At 35.5% G+C, this 21,985-nt stretch overlaps 1 protein-coding gene across 6 annotated transcripts in view; it reads left to right on the forward strand.

Annotated features, from left to right (window-relative positions):
* The window catches only part of LOC115230727 (poly(U)-binding-splicing factor half pint), a 48,505-nt gene extending 29,588 nt beyond the window's left edge, over nt 1-18,917 (forward strand). For 2 of the 6 annotated variants that reach the window (XM_029800873.2, XM_029800881.2), the window contains 12 exons: nt 1,705-1,829; nt 2,256-2,464; nt 4,215-4,273; nt 6,228-6,441; nt 8,588-8,715; nt 9,366-9,437; nt 9,855-9,957; nt 11,124-11,270; nt 12,895-13,219; nt 14,674-14,894; nt 15,523-15,712; nt 17,163-18,917. In XM_029800873.2, coding sequence (XP_029656733.1) covers nt 2,408-2,464; nt 4,215-4,273; nt 6,228-6,441; nt 8,588-8,715; nt 9,366-9,437; nt 9,855-9,957; nt 11,124-11,270; nt 12,895-13,219; nt 14,674-14,894; nt 15,523-15,712; nt 17,163-17,272 — 1,626 coding nt within the window. In that variant the 5' untranslated portion in view covers nt 1,705-1,829; nt 2,256-2,407 and the 3' untranslated portion in view covers nt 17,273-18,917. Of the gene's footprint in view, nt 1-1,171; nt 1,830-2,255; nt 2,465-4,214; nt 4,274-6,227; nt 6,442-8,587; nt 8,716-9,365; nt 9,438-9,854; nt 9,958-11,123; nt 11,271-12,894; nt 13,220-14,673; nt 14,895-15,522; nt 15,713-17,162 lie in introns of those variants that run through there. The other 4 variants (XM_029800862.2, XM_029800887.2, XM_036500526.1 and 1 more) reach the window with 3 other exon arrangements.
* The last annotated feature ends 3,068 nt before the right edge of the window (nt 18,918-21,985 follow it).

Here is a 21,985-nt window from a genome sequence, read left to right on the forward strand (position 1 = left end):
ATAGAAAATACTTTATTATTGACAAGTAGGGTTGGGTCTTTCCTTAATCATGAACTTGGATTTTGTTTTAGCTTTTAAACTTTCCTTCATAAGTATGTTATCTTATAATCTATGTGGCTCAACTAATACATAGTATGGGGATTGTTTAACAAGCTGTAAATTTATTTTATTTGAAGAATTATACAGAACTTATTGTAAAGAACAATTCTTTACTTTTCCTTGTATATCAAAAGCATTTTCTAATTACTTTTTGCACATTGAATCTTCTTGACTTTTATCCCAACTGTTTTATAACAGTTGCTGATAACATCTCCGTCCAACCCGTGCTAGCACGGAAAACGGATGTTAAACAATGATGATTATCATCATTTCCTTTCTGTTCAGTACATTCGCACATTTAGTGACCCAACATTCATTAACAAAAAAAAAATCTTTGTTGCTGAAATACTAGAATTAATTCTCATATCAACTTTAAAGTAACATTAATACTGTTTTTTGATTAGCATCCTTCATTCTGTTCAACTACAGAGTAGATTAGTGTTTAATATTATACCCATAAAAGCATTAAATTCCCTAACACTGGCTTTATTGATACATGTAAAGAAATCTGAAGTCAAAAGTGTAGTAATAGAAATTAATAATAAACATATTGTGTATATATAGGTAATATATGTATGTATAAATGTACGTACGTATATGTAATGCTATTTACTGAAAATTCTAAAAGTTATGGAATAAGAATAACATGGAATATAATTTGTTAGGACTGCAGAATACTTATTGAATGAAAATAATATTTGCCTTGAAGGAAAATGCTTTGCTTTTTATAAACTGCATATTCATATGGAACTTTCAGTTCATAAATAAAATTGTATAATCCTATTAGATTTTGTTTTTGTAAACAATGCTAACTCCATGAAATCAATTAACTATATCCTGTTTGTTTATGGGCCCCCTTTAAAAAGTTTTGATAGTGAAATATTGCTAGGTTGTTTATATCCTTCCTGATTTCAGTCTTCAGTTCAGGCACACCAAATTTAGGATATTTAAACCTGTTTTATGTTCAGACTGGCCAGATCTGGTCTCTCACACCAACCCTACAATATCGTTTTAAAAAGTAACAGCTACCTCATCAAAATCTCATAGCACCAATATAATGCCTGATTAGTTCAAGGCAATGTGGATAAAAAAGGATTAATTTTGGCAGAATAATGCAAACACTAAAGGGTTAATTTTGTATCTAGTTTTTGGTGATATTGGAAGATTAATTCATCAAATTTCCAATTCCCTGAAGTTTATAACCTATCTAACTCATTAAAGACATTAGATGCCCTCCCTCCCACTTTTTTCCAAATAATTGGGAGTTATTTCACTTTAATGTCACTTATACCAATAATAATATCCTAATCTTCTAAACATTAAGTTAAAAAAAAAAAACCCAACAAAATGTAAGTTATAATTTGTCAGAGGAGCAGTGTTTCATGAGAATACCATTTATTTTAGTATAAAACATTAAGCACATTTTCCAACCTGCTCCCAAATTTTTAACTCTTTCAGTAATTTTTGCCTGATCTAGAATATTCCAAGGACAGTGTCACTATTAAATGATATATTTTAGCCAATCTAGAAAGCATCTGCGTTTATTCTCTTTATGTTGTTCTTAAATGCTATTTTTCTCTCTTTTTTTGTGTTTTTATATATCAGTAAGAAGTTCAATATTGCTCGTGCCACCCTTACGGCCAGCTGTTTTATGGGGCTTTTGGTGAGACTACAGTGGCCAAAATTAGGGCCAAACTGGAGGCAATCAGTCGATCGGTGCTTGTGATGTGGTAATCCTTATTTCACATGAATATATTGTAAATTGTTTGATTCCTAAATACTGACAGCCTATATCTACTGGTGCACATCATTGATATTTTCTCTCTACGACTCTTGATTAGTAATCACTGAAACTTTTAAAGCAATATTAGTCTGGATGATCTAATATTCTTGCTCTCATACTTTAATTTTTTTAATGTATCTTCCCTTTTTATATTTTTCTCCATATCCCTTAAGGACTATGTCTGTGCCTCAAATAAAAAAAAAATAATCTTGTCTCTGCCCCAGTCTTCATTTGTCTTGGCCCTGTTCATATTCCGGCTCTTTTTTCTTTTTCTTTTTTTTTTTTTTTTTTACACAATATCATTATATAGTTTCTTCCAATACATGTCCTATTTTTAATTGTTTATTTAACTATCTTTTGGTTTTGCTGACAGATTTGGCTGCAGAAGAACTACAAACGCCACAGGCTGAACAAATAGGTCCCATTGTTGAAGGTCCCGGTGCAAAAAGAGACCAGAAACCATTTGTGTTGCCCAAATTGACAGCATCTCAACAAGAAGCTATACAGAAAGCTAAGAAATATGCAATGGAACAAAGTATTAAAAGTGTCCTGGTGCGACAGACCATTGCTCATCAACAACAGGTAAATTATGTGTGTGTGTGTGTGTATATATATAAATAAATAGAAGACCCAGCAACTAAAGTCCAGACCAGTTAAAAGTACCCCTGATGCATTGGGTGATATGATATGCTTGAGAAGACCTTTTGAGTCAAGTAAAATCAATATCATAGCTGTGGCCAGTGCCCTCTGACTGGCTCCTGTGCCAGTGACAACGTAAAAAGCACTAGCTGAATGTGGTCAATGCCAGGTCCACCTGACTGGCTCCCGTGCCTGTGTCACGTAAAAAGCACCGTCCGAACATGGCCGATGCCAATACCTCCTGACTGGCTCCCATGCCAGTGGCACATAAAGCATGGCCAATGCCAGAACTCCCTGACTGGCTCCCGTGCCAGTGGCACATAAAAAGCACTATCCAAACCTGATTGATGCCAGGCCTGCCTGAGTGACTCTTGTGCCAGTGGCACATAAAAAGTACCCACCACACTTGGAGTGGTTGGCGTTAGGAAGGGCATCTGGCTGTAGAAACACTGCCAGATCAGATTGGAGCCTGGTGCACTTGCTGGCTCTCCAGACCTCAGTCAAACTGTCCAACCCATGCCATCAGTGGAAAATGGACATTAAATGATGATGCTGTGTATTATGTTTATATTTTTCATGCTAGTATATGGTTTTTGATAGTTTGCTTTGTTTGGATTAGCTACTTTTATATTTAGATGTCTGTCTTATTTGTAAAGTAACTAAATAGATCTGTGAGTTTGATTTGTTCCAGCTTAGTCAACTGTTATGTGACTGATTATTGAACAGAACCTTAACATGGCCCTCAAGCAGAATCAGCATGAGACAGTATGTGTGAGATAAAGCTGCCTTTGTGAATTACAAGTACATTCTTTCACGCAGTTTCCTTCTAACCATTTCTCACTCCTTGGGATTAAGTTAACCCAAGTCCATGGTAGACAATACTTACTCTAAATGCTGTGAGGTGGGATTTAATCTGAGACCTAATAGTTGCAAAGTGAATGGGTCATAATGTAGAAGCTGCTCAGAGATTCATTAGTATTTCATTGGTAACTCTGGGTAGCTTCCTTTTGTTATATTTGCTGTGAAATAAATAAATAAAAAAGTTCTTTTTGTTTATAGTAATTAGTCACTGTAGTTTTATCTGGAACACTTAAAGTAGAATGAGTAAACAAATTTGGTCAGTGGGCTTCAGGTCAGACAGACTATGATTATGTCTGGTTTCTTTAGAAAATTTGGAAGCGGAACACTTTTTAAAGTTTCTCACCCATTCTGTTTCTAGACACAATCCATTATCATTGTCTGAATTGTTTTCACTGTTAAAAGTTGAAATGTGATGCTTGTTGCCTTGTTTTTTGTCTTCTTGCTTTAGCTATTTCTTTGAGAAGATTCTTCAAATTCAGATTAAACATGATAATCATCAGATTGATAATTTGATTTGACCTTTAAATACCAACTCACCTGAGGCTGTCAATTTATGTTCGAAAACACCAGCTTAATAAGAACCAAGTTATTTTACTAACATCTACATTATTTTAAAAATTAATTGAAATAGTCATTATTTTTCAGTAGAAATATGGGAAAAAAAAAAAAGGTTAAATAGAAATATTTAAATCAGACTAGTCTTTGTCCTTCATATCTATATAGTAAATGTTTTGTTTGTTTTTTTTTATTTTAATGTTTTTCTATAATTTAAAACAAGTTTTTCATATTTTAGATATTTACTGTCATTTAAAATTATTCTTTCTGTTTTCAGCAAATGGCAAACTTTCAAAATACTGTTCAAAGGCAGCAGGCCTTAGCATTAATGTGCAGGTAAGTTATTTCAATTATCAAAACTAGCTTTCTTTTTGCCCCTGGGAGCTCCTCTATGCTGACTACCTTGCTCTAATTGCTGAGTCACTATCAGAACTAGAGAAGTTTCAGGTTTGGAAGCAAGGATTAGAATTGAAAGGCCTAGCTAAAACCAAAGTCCTAATAAGTAGGAAGGCAGACAAACCACAAATCCCTTCTGGTAGATGGCCCTGCTTAATCTGTAGAAATGGCGTAGGAAGATAGTTTTTGTATGTGGCAGATGCTCAGGAGCAATAAACACTGAAAATGTGCAGAGAGCAACTTCCGCCATATTCCAAGGAGAAAAACTAGTTGTAGTTGATAGCTTCTGTTACCTAGGTGACCAAGTCAGTAGCTGGGGAGGGTGCACTGAAAGTGTAGCTGCTAAAATAAGAATAGCCTGGGCAAAGTTCAGAGAGCTCTTACCTCTGCTGGGAACAAAAGGCCTCTCACTCAAAATAAAAGGTAGACTGTATGATGCATGTGTACGAACAGCCATGCTATATGGCAGTGAAACATGGGCCGTGACTGCTGAGGACATGCATAAGCTCGCAAGGAATGAAGCCAGCATGCTCCGATGGATGCGTAATGTCAGGTGCCTACTCAACAGAGTGTAAGCACCTTGAGAGAGAAGTTGGACATAAGAAGCATCAGATGTGGTGTGCAAGAGAGATGACTGCACTGGTATGGTCATGTGGCGAGAATTGATAAGGATAGCTCTGTGAAAAAGTGCCACATCCTAGCGGTTGAAGGAACCTGTGGAAGAGGTAGACCCAGGAAGACCTGGGATGAGGTGGTGAAGTATGACCTTCGAACATTAGGCTTCACTGACGCCATGACTAGTGACCAAGACCTTTGGAAATATGCAGTGCTTGAGAAGACCAGGCAGGCCAAGTGAGACCATAACCCGTGGCCTATGCCAGGGTGTGACCAGCCCACTTACGTGTACCTTTTCTTCATTGGACACTAAAATCTGCTTGCAAAGACCTGTTGAGGCAAGTGAAATTGAAATCAAATCAAATTTGATGACTTGCACCTGTGCCAGCGGAGTGCTAAGAGCACCATCCGAGCGTGATCGTTTCCAGAGCAGCTAACTGGCTTCCATGCCGGTGGCATGTAAAATGCCAGTGGCACGTGAAAAAACATTTGAGTGAAGTCATTGCCAGTGCTGCTGGACTGGCTCCTGTGCAGGTGGCACGTAAAAAACACCATTTGAGCATGGCTGTTGCCAGTACCACCTGACTGGCCCTCGTGCCGGTGGCATGTAAAAGCACCCACTACACTCAGTGGTTGGGTTTAGGAAGGGCATCCAGCTGTAGAAACTCTGCCAGATCAGATTGGAGCCTGGTGCAGCCATCTGGTTTGCTAGTCCTCAGTCTAATCATTCAACCCATGCTAGCATGGAAAGCGGACATTAAACGATGATGATCCATTTTATGTCACAACCCTGTGTAATTTCTGGCTTGGTCTGACAATGGGAATCAGATTTGTCAGTATTGTTTAGTAGCTTGCTAATCCTTGAGTCAATCTTTCCACAGAATGTCCAAATGTGTTGCTTAATTGAGGTAGTTAAATTTTTTTTATATAAATTTCCTTGTGTTCACCAGGGTAACGGACGCTTTCTAGTGTTGTATGTGTAGTTACACAAGTTGTCTCTCTTGGTCGCGTCTCATTTTTCTGTTAGTGTAATCTCAGTTCTTAAATTTCATTTTCCTAATTCACATTGAAAGTATTTCCAATTTTAACCTATTTTCTCTTTTCTAAAATATATTAGAATCATAGGAAAACGTTTTTTTGCCCAATTTAATTTTGAGTTATTTCCTAAAGGTTAAAATAGAATAAATTCTAAATAGTTCTATGCTATTTATTATATGACCAATTATCAAATTGCATATTAGAATAATAGTTTCAATAAAGATTTTCTTCTTTTTCACAGGATTTATGTTGGTAGCATAAATTTTGAAATCAAAGAGGATACAATAAAGCAAGCTTTTTTACCATTTGGTCCTATAAAGAGTGTCAATCTCTCTTGGGACCCTGTGACTAATAAACACAAAGGCTTTGCTTTTATTGAATATGAAGTCCCTGAAGCTGCCCAGCTGGCTTTGGAACAGATGAATGGTGTCATGATTGGTGGTAGGAATATTAAGGTAAATTTTAATTTTTTCTATCTTCTGCTATTCCCACCAATGTTTTTATCCTTGTGAATTATACATGTATCATTATAAAGGAAATATAAAGCAAAGGGTAAAGACCCCCTTCGGTCATGAATGACTATGGGATTGCACCTAGAAAGTTACCCTCCTAGACACAAGTCCGGGCAAGGTTGTTTTATGGAAGACCAGCAGTTGCCCATGCATACCAGCCTCCCCTCTCCACACCACCAGTGTTATCCAAGGGAAAGACAAAGGTCGATACAGCTTGGCACCAGTGACGTCGCAACTCATTTCTACAGCTGAGTGAACTGGAGCAACGTGAAATAAAGTGCCTTGCTCAAGAACACAACACGCAGCCCAGTCCGGGATTCGAGCTCACAACCTCACGATCGTAAGCCCGACGCTCTAACCACTGAGCCATGCGCCTTCACAATATAAATTTAAAAAAGGAAATATAAATTTTAAAAAAACACAGCCAGTATTTTCTTGGTGAAATTATTTAACCCTATTTTTCTTAATAGTGTAGTTCCTCATATGTGGGTCATAAAATATTCTTTCTTTTTATTTGACTGAACCCATGAACCCAGGCAAGCAACTTGTGAGGAAAAAAACATATCAAATTCTTAATTTCTGGGATTTATTTAGAAGCACGGAAAAGCCTATTAGAGCTCACTTTGTGTTTTCTTAAAAAACCAAGTAAAAAAAAAACTTATAGAGAAATAAGACATGTAAATGCAGAATCAAAATTTCTTAGAAAACTAAGAGACAAAAACTTATAGAGGAAGACATGTGAATGCAGAATCAAAAATTACCTCCCCCAGTCCATATTCTGTGCATATTTTAAAACAAATATTTGAAAACAAAATGTGGCGCATATAATTTCATGAAAATAGCATCTGGTTCATTCATTTTTTGATTTGACTGATATCAGAGGTGTAAGTGGATTCAAATTATTGTCTCTTTGGGAAGGGAAGAAATTAATGAAATTATTTGTACATGTGTAAGTTAGCCTATATTTTATACAGTGTAGCGAGTTTTTGAGTAGCTCAGAAATAACTAAATTTAAAATGTTCTTTGATTTTGTACGTTCATTGAAAAAATACATTCATCATCATCATCATTTAACATTCGTTGTCCATGCTGGCATGGGTTGGATGGTTTCAGCGGGCTAGCACACTGGAAGGCTGCACCAGACTCCAGTCTGATTTGGCATGGTTTTCTACAACTGGATGCCCTTGCTAACGCTAACCACTCTGAGTGTAATGGGTGCTTTTGCATGCCACTGGCACGGGTGCCAATTTGCGTGACACCAGTATCTGCCACAACTGATTTTGCTTGGCTTGGTGGGTCTTCTTCTCATGCATGACATAATGCCAATGGTCTCGGGTCATTACATCTGTGAAGTCCCACACTTGAAAGTAACTCAGCCACTTTATCTCTGCGAGGCCCAATGCTAGAAAGGGACTCAACCGCTTTGTTGCAGTACTACAAATGGTTTTAAGAAAAAAAAAATGTTAATAGAAGTTCTATGAGCTCAGTTCTTTTAATAATAATTTCTTATATTGGGAAGAGTTCACATATTTATTGGTTAGATATAACCCAGTTCATAATTGATAACTCAAGTTATCCATTCCTGGATGAATGAAAAGTCAAAATTAACCCAATACTTTTGAACTAAGAACATTTTAGTCTGTTAATCTTGGTTAATAGACTTAACCTGATTCTTAGGTATCTTTTGATAAGTCCATTCTGTTGCAACCACTTAGCCTGAGTTTTTGGCCTTAGAGTATCCTGATGTCTTGACTACAGTAATTTGTGACTTTTTTCCTTTGTCCAATTCCTCAGTCATGGAGGTCATGGAAAATTTGCATGCCTTACCCATCATCCTACAATAAAACCATAACAAATATTAAAAAAAAAAAAATTAATCACCCTTTTATTTCAACAACAACAAGTGGAATGTTTGTGTACATTCACATTTCCATTTGAAATGCAAAACCTTACATAAAAAAAACTATTTGCATGCCATTTTTTTTCACATTCTGAATTTTAGAAAAACTGAAATGTTCTAACTACAAGCAGCTTTTATACATAACATATAATACCTTAGAGTTTAATATAACTTGTCTTTGTTTTAAAGGTTGGTCGACCAAGCAACATGCCTCAAGCTCAGCCCATTATTGAACAGCTTGCTCAGGAAGCAAAGAATTTTAACCGAATCTACATTGCATCCATACATCAGGATTTGACAGAGATGGATATACAAAGGTTTGTATTTGATATATATATCAGAAGATACTTGTCTGAGATGTTATGCAAAGACATCATTTTTAAATGAATATATTAACCCTTTCGTTACCAACCCGGCTGAAACCAGCTCTGGCTCTTTAGTACAAATGTCTGGTTTTCAAAAGTTCTGAATTAAAATTTTCCACCAAACCTTAATCACAATTTATGTTCCTAAAACTAGCTTAATGATAACTAAGTTATTTTACTAAATACTTTGTTATATTTAAAGTAATTGGAAGAAACACAGAGCATCTGAAAATAAATACAGTAACGAAAGGGTTAATATTGCTAATATCAGCATTATGACTGAATATGCTGGGTGTTACAAAACAGGATTCGCAGAGCATGGGCTAAAAATGAAACTAAATCTAGTCCCATTTGATACATTTCTGATAATGAAGCAGTTAGGTAGTTGGTGATTAACAATGCAATCTTCTGAATTATAAGATTATATTTCCAATTAACGACATTGCCACTGATAAACTACGTGTTAGTAATAAATCAGGTTTCACATTGAAAATACCTCATCAAAATCATCATCATTCCTCATCTAAATAAAAATTGTTTTAAAAAATTTAAATTGTACAATGGTAATTATGTTTCTTAATTTTTTCCTTTATTTCTTTTAGTGTCTTTGAGGCATTTGGGAAGATTGTGACTTGTAAACTCTCTCAAGACCCAACAAAACCTGGCAAACATAAGTATGCATTAAGTCTTTTGTATATTTTTTCTAAATTTATTTCTTCATTTCCTGTTAAATGTATGTTGTTGAGTTTAGAGTAGGATGAATTTAGAATAATACATTGAAGTTTGCTATGAAAACAAATATTCTTGAATGCAAATTTGAAAATAAATCTTTCTGCAAGAACTTACATTTTCTTATTTAGAATCTGCTCATAAAACTATAAAAATAAATATTGATTGGATTTGTTAAAATGTTAATTAGAACAAGTGTATAATTTGAATTAATATTATGAATCTAAATTTTAGTAATTTCTTTATTATGATTAAAGCTTGAAAAGTAAAACTTGCAGTAAACCTATGTATAAAAATCCCTTGTCACTGTACAAAAGGTTTTTTTGTTCGTTTTGAACTGGGACTAACTTTTTATGTTATAGAAGTTACGGCTTCATAGAATACGAAACACCTCAAGCCTCTGAAGATGCAGTTTCATCTATGAATCTCTTTGATCTTGGTGGTCAATATCTACGTGTTGGAAAGGTAATTATCATGCATTGCAGAAATTTTTAATTTTTTTTTATTTTATCTTATTTAATTCAAATTTAATGATAGTTGGTGTCTGAATTGTAGGATATTTAAAAAAATTTTTACTGTATAAAATTGTTTTAATGTCTCTCAACAAATAACATAGAATTAACTTTGTATAAATCTCAAAGAAAACCGTTTACAGTATCATGAATAAAACTTTGTAATACTTCAGTTTTATGGAAATATTGACAAGTATTAACTTACTGGAAATATAAAACACAACTGCTATATTTTTTAAGTAATAGTGTATTTTTATATTAGTCTCAACAAAGCTTTTCATATTAATTATCAAATGAAGGCTTGTATGGATTACACAATATTAGAAATCTTTCCTTATTTCTATTCTAGAGAATTAATTTCTCATTGTTTTTATATACAACTAGCTCTATGTGTGGGTGAGGGTGTGGTTGTTACTTTCTGTTGCTTCCTTTCTTTTTCTTATCGCCACATTCTCCCTCTTCTTTCTCTCACTTTCCCACTCTCTCTCTCCCATTTATAAAAAGCAAAAGATCTTGAGTAAGTTGAGAAAGAAAATATTTTGAAAGATCAATCATAAATATCAGGCAGTGACAACGGAAAGCACACTTGCCTTTTGTACATGCCACTATTTGAGCGATTAAAAATAAGGGAAAAAAGGGATTTCTTTGTTAAATTTAGTACTTATTTTAGGAATTTTTCGACAGTTGACCATGCAAATGAAAGCTCTAAACATGGGCTACATGCAGCTGTAAATTTCTTTCAGAAAAAAATGAAAACTGTAAACAATAAAAAATAAAAGGCAAAAATACATAAAAATGAGAAATTTTTTTCAACTTCAAAAATCTTGTCTTAATTTTCAAAATTTCGAACCCATTTTCCATGCTTAAATTATAAATTTGCTTCCACTTTACCATGTTGAAAATTTGATTGAAATCAGGCAAACTCCCACCAAGTGTCCCCCAAAATCTGTTCCCATCCCAAAATGAGACAAACGAATTTTTCGCATTTCAGCTTTATAGATATTGATTCGTTTTACCTTCATTATACTGCTATATTACTTTCTCTATTCCTTCATTTTCAATCTTTATTATTAGTTATTAACAATGATTATCGTTAACTGAATTTTATCTTCCTTCCAGGCTGTGACTCCACCAAACGCTTTACAACCACCGTCAGGTCCCAGTAGCATGCCAACTGCTGCAGCTGTAGCTGCTGCAGCAGTTACTGCAAAGATCACAGCAATGGATGCTCAACAACAAGCTGTTGGTGTAATGGGTGGTAGTTTGGTGAGTATATTGCTTTCACTTAAGCTTTCATCCTCTCTCCAGCAACAGTAAAATAAAGTACCAATCATATACTAGAGTTGATTGAATTGACCGTTCCAAAACCTTTGTAAGCTTTCCAAGCCTGACATGGCTGCACTTGATGCTCACATTGGACTTAAGAAGGTTGAGCATCATTTAAGCAAAACATAGGTGGTGATGTGGATTACAAGGGATAACAGCTATGAAAAATAAGGATTGGAAAAGCTTTTCAAATAAGGCAGTATTAGCTGCCTTCTGGGGGGATGGTAGAAAATTTTTTATGGGTACTTGGGATAAAAGGGGTAGTGGGGAGGTTGTAGGGGACAATAAGGCTTTTAAGTGATAACCTGCTAGTTAGCCACGATCACAACAATGACGATATCAATACTGGCAGAAACGTTAGCATGCCGGGCGAAATGCGTAGCCGTATTTCGTCTGCCATTATGTTCTGGGTTCAAATTCCGCCGAGGTCGACTTTGCCTTTCGTCCTTTCGGGGTCGATAAATTAAGTACCAGTTACGCACTGGGGTCGATGTAATCGACTTAATCCGTTTGTCTGTCCCTGTTTGTCCCCTCTGTGTGTAGCCCCTTGTGGGTAGTAAAGAAATATATCAATAAAAGACTTTGAAATGTGAATAAACAAACAACTAAAAGTATGCTATTTATGCATGTAAATTATAAGCGATAAACAAAAAAGTATTTCCATAAATACAATTAAGATAGCTACTGCACTTGTAGTGTTTGCTAGTGTCATGACTTGGATACAGATGCTACCTAAATGTCCTCCCACAAGATCAAAAAATTGTGTGGATATTTAGATTAATGTCCAATTACAATTTTCTCATAAAACTTTTAAATTACCATTTCTCAAAAAATATTTTTAATTTTTACTTTGTGTGCTGATCAAGGTTCAAACAGGTTTTTGTTATGGTCTTGAGAGACTGAGTCTTTACAATGCTATTTTAACCAAGTTATATATCCACGGACCTTTGGTAAATCAAGGGCCTAGTTTGATATCTACTGCCTGAATGCTGTTTGGTAATTGCTGTGTAAGATCATTAATTGTGAAGCGTACCTTTTGTTGTGACTTCAGAAATTTCAGCTGTTCATGTGTAGAAGAGACTGTTTCCATGTGAAGGGATTGACTTTTGATGTTGTTGAAGAAAATAGATGAAAGCGGATTTAACAATTATGTCTATGGAAGTAGTTCAAAATGTAACATGAAAGGACTTGTTGCAAGCAGATGATACATGTGCACAGAAGGTTACAGTGGAGTGAAAAGTGGTATGTTATTAGACATGGCAGCAAGTGGGGAAGAGTGGGACATATAAACTAAGTTTGGAGTTCACCATAATAGATAGAATTTAGATTGTAGAAGCAGTTTAATTGGAAACAGATGAGGCAAGAGACGCTGATGAAGCGCATATTGCAGGCAACTTGGCTAAGTTCTCATGCCAGATATAGTCTAGATTTGGGTCAACTGAGGTTTCGTTTTTAGAGTTGTACTCATGTGTGCATGTGTGTCTCTGTCCCCAAAAACTAATTAGAAAAATTTTCTATTTGATAAATTATTGATTCCTTTTTTTTCTTTCATTTTCTTGTGTAGGCACCACCTGGTCTAGCAATGCCAACTGCACTTGGAGCCAACAACAACATTGGAGCTACAGTATCAACCAGTGCATCTACATCAGCTGCCTCACCTCTGATGGATTCAGCCAGTCCCATTTTGAGCAGTTCTGGTATTGCCACATCACAAGTAACAACTGTAACAAACCAAACTGGTATTGCTGCGTCAGCTTCTCCTCTTTTCTGTTCTGAATCCATGGTTACTATTCCAGCACCTCTACCTGCAGCTGCTCCATTAACAGCTTCACAGACTCAGATGCAGGCATCCGCAGCAGCTGCGGCAGCAACAGCAGTAGCAGCTGCAGGTGAGTAATTTGTTGTTTCCAGTCTGCAGAAATTTTGCAATTTAACATGTAATTTCTGTTGGGTTGATAAAATTTATCATCATTATTTTTACATCTACTTGCCATATTGGTACGAGTTGGATAGTTTCATTGCAATCCAAGTCAGTTCTTATTTGGAATTACTGCCCAGTAATTAAGAAATAGAGTAGTTGAATTCACCACATGGGCTTTAGTTAAAAAAATCCTGTTGCAAGTTTTGTAGTGAATCTTGTTTCATTATGCTACATTGGTAAATAGCATTTAAGAAGAAAAGCATCTTATTGTTGAAGACTTGTGCTTCAACACTATACAAATATCTTCTTAATGTAAACAAAATTATCCCTCCTGTGTATATACTGTCATACAAAATTGAATGTAAGGCAGTAAAAACATCATTTAATGTCTTCCATGCTAGGATGTGTTGGATGTTTTAACAGGATCTGATCATCTGGAGGACTGCATGTTTGTTGTGGCATGATTTCTATTCTATGGCTGGTTACTTTTCCTAATGCCAACCACTTTACAGAGTGTACAAACCCAAAACAAAAATGGAACTAAACATGAAAAGAAATTTATGTAACCCATTAGCATTTAACCCTTTCATTACCAACCTGGTTGAAACCGGCTCTGGCTCTGAATACAAATGTCTTTTCAAAAGTTCTAAATTAAAATCTTCCACCAAACCTTAGTCACCTAGTAACACTAGCTGAATGATAACTAAGTTATTTTACTAAATTCTTTGTTATATTTTAAAGTAATTGAAAGAAACACAGAGCATCTCAAAATAAATACAGTAACAAAAGGGTTAAATCAGCCATATCTGGCCCATATTCAACTTATTTTATGTTCTGACCGAATCCAACCTCTTACACCTACCCTACAGTATCGTTTTAGAAATAAACAATCCCATCATCAAAATCTTGAAGCTGAGAAGATTATCTATGATCAATTCAAAACAATGTGAATATATAAGCATCAGATTTAATTGAATAATATGAATGCTAGAGGGCTAAGTTGCATGTACACACCCATACTTACTATTATTTACCATGTGATATGGTTCACTGGTTAAGTACGTACAGGCCTTTGCAGTTTACCACACAAAATATCTGAATTGAAATATATTTGTCAAGGCAAAGTATAGTACTCTGCTTTACTGTATTCTGTTTAGTTGAAAATTAGGTACCTTAGATGCTTTATCTTAAGGATTCATTAGGAGCATTTGTCTCAATGAATTCTACTTGAGATAATATTAATATGAAAAAATAATTTTAATAGTATGCATGAAAATTAGAATTATATTCTGGAATGTAATTCTGAGGAATCATCTCAGCGTAGTGATTGTAACCATGTTCACAGATTATACTTGAATCCATATCCTTTTCACATTGCAATAAAGGAGTTTATCTAAGAATTATTTTTTTTATTATGTGCAGGTATTACACCTAATCCAGGAATGAATCTGGCCTTAGGCAAAAGTGTGAGTGATCAAGCAAAATCAGCTTTATTAGGAATACTTGGCAAAGGTATCGATCCTTTGCAGAAGAAAGCACTGGAAGAAGAACAATCACAGACATTAGATCAACAAGAAAACATGAAAATCAGTGGCAGTAACGCACGACACATGGTCATGCAGAAACTAATGCGAAAATCAGATGTAAGTTACAGGAGTGTTGATTTGTTGAATGTTATGATTTCTTGGGTAGTTAGCAATAATTGTCTGAGGAAATGTGTTGTAAAGTATCTTTGTTCATATTTGCCTGAATAAATCGATGGTAGTGAAAGAGCCAATTAATTGTAAGTCATTTGTATCATATCTAGTAACATAAAATCATGTCAGTCTGGGCTGGTTCCTAGGTGATGGGAATTCTATTTTTGTGACCATGGGGGGGTCTTAAGAATTCTTTTTGTAAAACTAATTTTAGAGATGGTAGAAAATTAGTTTGTTTATTAACTACTTAATTAACGAACCACTAAAGTAACCTGATTTTTGGTTGAAAAGATGAAGATTATTGATCCATAAGTTGTCAAGGAAACTAATTCTGTTTCTGTTAATTTAACTGAGAAATAGACCTTTCTCTTTATTGATATTTTAGAATAGAATTCAGCATTACATACATTTTCTCAATTTATTGATATATTTTGATTTGCCAGACTATTCAAATGATGCTGCCATTAAAAAAAAAAAAAAAAAATTAAAATGCAAAGAGATAAAATTTAGCAAGAATGTAAAGATGTTTTAATTCTCTTTTTTATCTGAAATTGTGATTTCATTGTTGCTTCAGTGTCGTGTGATGGTTTTACGGAATATGGTTGGCCCAGAAGATTTGGATGATGAATTAGAAACAGAAGTTACAGATGAATGTGGAAAATATGGTGTTGTCAATCGAGTAATAATCTATCAAGAAAAACAAAGTGAAGATGAAGATGCTGAAATAATAGTAAAGATTTATGTTGAATTTTCTAAGCAAGAAGGTAATTTTTTTTTATTAAATTCACAGTTGAATAACTCTCTCCCCTACAACCCATCTTCCTAACACTCTCCTCCTTCCACTGAGGTTCACTGCTTGCTGTTTCTCGCCCTTTGCACCCTTGTGAACCTCTATTCTTACTACTCATCACATGGCACAAAGCCACCACCTTCGATGCTACTTCCTTCTCAGTTGAAGGGTCTTGCCCTGCAAGGTACTTGGTAACCTCGCTGCTGTAACAGCAGTACTCTCAGTAAATGGTTGGCATTAGGAAGGGCATCCAGTTGCAGAAACATACCATAGCTGACAGTAGAGCTTGGTGCAGTCTTCTGTATGAATAAAATTGTGTTGGTTTTATATTCTTGGAGTGGTTGGTATTAGGAAGGACATCCAGCCATAGAAACCCTACCAAATCACACTGGAGTCTGGCGCAGCCCCTCAGCTTACCAGTCCTGGTCAAACTGTCCAACGCATGCTAGCATGGAGAACAGACGTTAAATGATGAACAAAATCAAAATAGATGAACATCAATGGAATTTGTATCTTTGTGGTACCAGTGCCGGTGGCACACAAGAAAACCATCTGAACGTGGCCGTAGCCAGTACCGCACCGACTGGCCTCCATGCTGTGGGCACGTAACAATCACCATCCAATCGTGGCCGATCACCAGCCTAATCTGGCTCCTGTGTCGGTGGCACATAAAAAAAACACCATCCGAGCGTGGTCGTCTGCTAGCCTTGTCTGGCACCTGTGTCGGTGGCACATAAAAACACCATCCGAGCGTGGCCGTTCGCCAGCCTCGTCTGGCACCTGTGTCGGTGGCACATAAAATCACCCACTACACTCTCGGAGTGGTTGGCGTTAGGAAGGGCATCCAGCTGTAGAAACACTGCCAGATCTGACTGGCCTGGTGCAGCCTTCGGGCTTCCCAGACCCCAGTTGAACCGTCCAACTCATGCTAGCATGGAAAGCGGACGTTAAATGATGATGATGATGATATATAGTATATTTGTGATTAGAATTGGTAGGTGGGAAACTGTACAGAAGCCTGTTGTATATCTCTGTGTCTACAAGTGTGCTAAGCCTTTGGGTGTTTATTTCAACTTCTCTTTATATGATACTGGGTCCAATGATGTTATGTTTACATCTCCTGTAAATATGTCCTGTACCTTGGAATAAAGTGAATAAAGAGACATGATGAACAGGTATAGGTTGATTGATGGCAGAAAGGATATCTGATTGCAAAATACTACCTCTTGTCTAATCCATATCAGCATGGTAATGGATATTAAAAGACAATGATGGTGATGCTTATTTGAGTGAATTCTTCTGCAAAACAAGTGTTCCCTATATAAAAAGAAAAAAAATTGTATTTTTGATGTTTTAATGCTGCTCTGCATATTACTTACATTTTATTGTGGATTTAATTTTTTCTTTCTTTTTTTCTTTCACAGAAGTGGAATTAGCCATCAGTTCACTAAACGGAAGATATTTTGGTGGTCGAATTGTCAAAGCTGAAACGTACGACCAAGATATGTTTGACGCAAATGATCTCTCAGGATGAAATGATTAATTGAAGATGGACAGAGTAAAAAGCCAGCTGACTTGAACAACTACTGTTAGTGATGTGAATGATGTGTGAAACTGAAGTGACTGTGTAACAAATGCTGCCCACATGTGCCATTGTTATCTTTGAAGTATTTTAGATCTACTGAATTCCTTTTCTATTGACAGTAGTGAAGTTAGTGACTAAAACTACGTCATCTTCAAATTGTATTTTCACATTATAATCCTAGCTGTTATTGTACTGGAAACTGAAATTTGAACTGTTGATGAATCATTTTTAGTAGACCTTAAGTATACAGTTTTATCACTAATGGCAGTGGTAAATTCTTGGGTATCTCTCTGCATCCATACAGATAAATAGGCTTCATTTCATTGACATTTTTTTTTTTTTAATGATAGCATTTATATTTTTAGATTCATACCACATTGTAATAATATTATCATGTCTTCATTCATCATTAGTGTCTTTTATAATCATTTGTCCTGTATCAACATCAAATGTAGTGTATTTGACATTAGTCGACACGAAATTTGGTGTACTGTTGAACCTCGTCTGGTCTGGTCTGGTGTGAAATGGTTTCTAGATAACAATATTTCTAACATTCATTTAACTTACACAGGAATTTGTATCGTTACATATTTGTACCACATACAAAGGTTATTGGAGCTTTACGCATGAAATTCAGGATTTTAATATTCAGCATGCTATTAAATATTTAAAAGATATAAATAGCATAAATATTGTTGAATGTTTCGTACCAAATGAACTCTTCCATCTTATTATTTTAGTGATGGCTGCAATAATACCACAATTAAGACCTCTACTATTGGCAGTATCACTACATTATATAAAACAGTATTGTAATGGCAGCATTTATTCATTATCTCCTACTAATGCAGTGTCTAAAATTCTTTCATCACTATTATTCAATGAGACATCTCTTTCATACTTAATCATTTGGATAATTCTCATGTACAGTATTAAAGTCTTTTGGGTTTTTTTAATCTTTCAACCAAGAAAATCTAAGGCAGAGATTTCTGATATTTCCAAAACTGTCTCTTGAAGGGTGAAACTTCACTTAATTCTCCTTCAATTTTTGTGAAAAAACAATTTTCTTTTAAACAAATCATTTTCTCAGAAGCAATAACTAAAACTTCAACATTTTTCTACAGCTGCTGCTACTTTCTCTTTAATTAAACAACTAAAAAAATAACTTTTCTCCATTATTGACTTACTGACACTATACATATATATATATATATACATATATATATATATAAAATCACACCTACATACACACAAAGTATGAGTTACATTCCACTTTTTCATTTCTTGAGATATTTTCATTTGAGAAAAAAAAGTAATCTTCTGTTGACAGTTTTGTTTTTTGAGAAAGCAATCACACTACTTTTCTTTGAAACAAATTATTTCCCCAATGTTGGCAGCAAGAAAACTATATTCAACCATTTTCATAACAAAATATTCATCTTTTTTTATTCTTTTTTTCTTTTCCCATTTCCCGTCCTTTTTTTAGAATTGTTTAAATATGCCAGCCATTCTTTCAACCTTCAGATTACATTTTTCTGACTTGTGTAATTTTGTTTATGTATATAAATTGTAAATAAATTTTATATAACTTTAATAAGGGGTTGTTTTTCTGTTAGAATTTGCAGCTGATTTAACATTTGTTTTTACAGTAGTGTGTTGGATGGTTTTTGAAATTTTGAATGAAACGATCTTTCCACAGTGGTGTAATGGAGTTGTTTCTGTGTGCGAATGTAACTTGAGTAAAGTGTTACCAGATAAATACATAATGTGGAAAGTCAATAAAAGAGTTGCATCTGTGAAATATTGAGAAAATGCATCAGAAGGCTATATTATAACAAACATAATTTATTTGGGTTGTAATGAGGGTAGACAATTGTATGTAGGAGTCAAGGAAGGCCATTGGAGTTACTATTACACAAATGGGTAGAAGTGCAACTGTTGATTAAGAGGATAAAAACTAGTTAGGTTTAGAGAATTGAAATAAAAGCAACTGATTCTACAATTTTATTATTATAGATTTCTTATATTTTGTCTACTATTTGCATTATGGCCCCTAACTGGATTATGTTGAGCCAGGGATTCATTTGATTAGCTATTTCCTAAGAGGTGTAAAATTTGCCCCTAAACTTTTATGATGTACCCTACATTACCTTAAGCTTTGTTATTACCTATGTTGAACCCTTCAACATTTTTACTCGACATATCTGGCCCAAACATTGTTTTGTCTTCAAACTTGCCCAATCTGGCCTGTTACACCTGCCTTACAATGTCATTGTAAAAGAAAAAATCTAAATCTGGAAGCTATGAAACAACGGGAATAAGCATTACATTTGGCAGAGTAATCTGAATACTTAAAGGATGAAATACCAGCTTGAGGTTAGATAGGGGAAATCTATAAACTTGATGGATGAATAGGTACAAAGGTAGTGAGTTGGTTACAATAGAAGTTGCTGTACAAATCTTTGCAATATTCAGTGTCCCAACTTTATATATGATCAGGATGGGAATGTTAGAACATGTATTGATAATATATTGCAGTATATTCTAGCAATATGCTCACCCCGAAAAGAAACGAGTACTTGTAATGATTAAACAATTGTTAATCAATGATTTATTTTCTATTCCTTTCTCATTGATTTAGGACTAATCTTTCTCTTACAGTTAAAGAATTATATTTTCCATACCAAAAATGTATATAAGATCTTGGCTAAGCCTTGTGAGAAAGTATTTTGAAGATGAGCAATCAGTTGTTCAATCACCTAATCTACCAACTCATTAATGTGTCATGTTTAAGTGGCTGAGTATTCCACTGACACGTATACCTATTTCTTTACTACCCATAAGGGGCTAAACACAGAGAGGACAGACAAACGAATTAAGTCGATTATATCGACCCCAGTGCATAACTGGTACTTATTTAATCGACCCCGAAAGGATGAAAGGTAAAGTCGACCTTGGCGGAATTTGAACTCACAATGTAACGGCAGACGAAATACCGCTGAGCATTTCGCCCGGAGTGCTAACGTTTCTGCCAGCTTGCCGACTCATACCATTAATGTAATTCTCAAGTTGAAACAGTTTGACACTGTAACAAGACTAAATCTTTGAATTACAGGTACAGTTCAGCTGACAGTTTGTTTTGCTTCACAACAGTGATTCTTGTTTGAACCCCCCACTATGCAAGTGTCCTGTTACAGATTTGGGTTATCTTAACGTCTTTAATTAGAATTCAGCATTTGGAAATTTGTATGAAAATGTGAGAAGAAAATCTGTGCCAATAAAGCAGAATGTGTTGAGTTGAGTCCCTTTATAAAAAGTTAAGTCAGACATTCAATGAAATAAGAAACAGACTGGCAGTGATTGCAGTTCAATGATTGAAACGATTTTTTTTATCTCTTACTTATTTGTCATTTGACTGGCCACAATGAAGCACCACCTTGAAGAATTTTGGTCAAACGAATGGACCCCAGTATTTTTTTTTAAAGTTTGGTACTTATTCTGCCAGTCTCTATTGCTGAATAAAGCTGATTATTTAAAATAGATTAAAAAGATTTTCCTCTGGTCCTTAAAAAATACTCCAGGAATAATGATGTATAAACATCAATGGAAATTGTAGCTGTGATACCAGTGCCGGTGGCACATAGGAGAACCATCCGAACGTGGCCGTTGCTAGCGCCGCCCTGACTGGCTTCCGTGCCAGTGGCACATAAAAAGCACCATCCGATCGTGGCCATTTGCCAGCCTCATCTAGCACCTGTGCCAGTGGCATGTAAAAAGCACCCACTACACTTATGGAGTGGTTGGCGTTAGGAAGGGCATCCAGCCGTAGAAACATTGCCAGATCAGACACGGCCTGGTGCCGCCTTCTGGTTTCCCAGACCCCAGTTGCACCGTCCAACCCATGCCAGCATGGAAAGCGGACGCTAAACGATGATGATAATGAAACAAAGGGCTCCTAAATCTGAAGGGTTAGCAATTAATCCCTCATCATTGGTAGAGCATATCTATTCTAGTTTGTAGCCAATCATTGCACTCTGCAAATAAACTCAACTCTTCAAAGTTTAGTCCCATTCATCTGGCCCTTCAAAGGCACCTATGTGATTTTACTAGTTTCTCCAGTGAGTTGCTTCAAGTTGTAGCCAGTAGGGATGTAGTTTTAATACTATGGAAACAGCAGAATCAGTATCTTTTACTTTCTTCAGTCATTGGACTGTGGCCATCAGTGGTGTAGCTAGGGTAACCGCACCCAGGGTAAGCCACAAAAACGTGCATCCCACCCATTACAATGTCCATGATGTCCAGAATGTAACGGCAGATGAAATACCGCTAAGCATTTCGCCCGGTGTGCTAACGTTTCTGCCAGCTTGCCGACTCTTACTATTAATGTAATTCTCAAGTTGAAACAGTTTGACACTATGTAACAAGATCAAATCTGTGAATTACAGGTACAATCTAGCAGACAGGCTTCCCTAGTTTCTTTTCTAACAAGGTTTAGCTAAGATCTTACCTCAAATCTTAAATACATTTTTGGTCAGGAAAATATAATTCTTAGGCGTAGGAGTGGCTGTGTGGTAAGTAGCTTGCTTATGAACCACATGGTTCTGGGTTCAGTCCCACTGCGTGGCACATTGGGCAAGTGTCTTCTACTATAGCCTCAGGCCG

This window comes from Octopus sinensis, linkage group LG2 (genome assembly GCF_006345805.1).
Source record: "Octopus sinensis linkage group LG2, ASM634580v1, whole genome shotgun sequence".
Classification (NCBI taxonomy): Eukaryota; Metazoa; Mollusca; class Cephalopoda; order Octopoda; family Octopodidae; genus Octopus; species Octopus sinensis.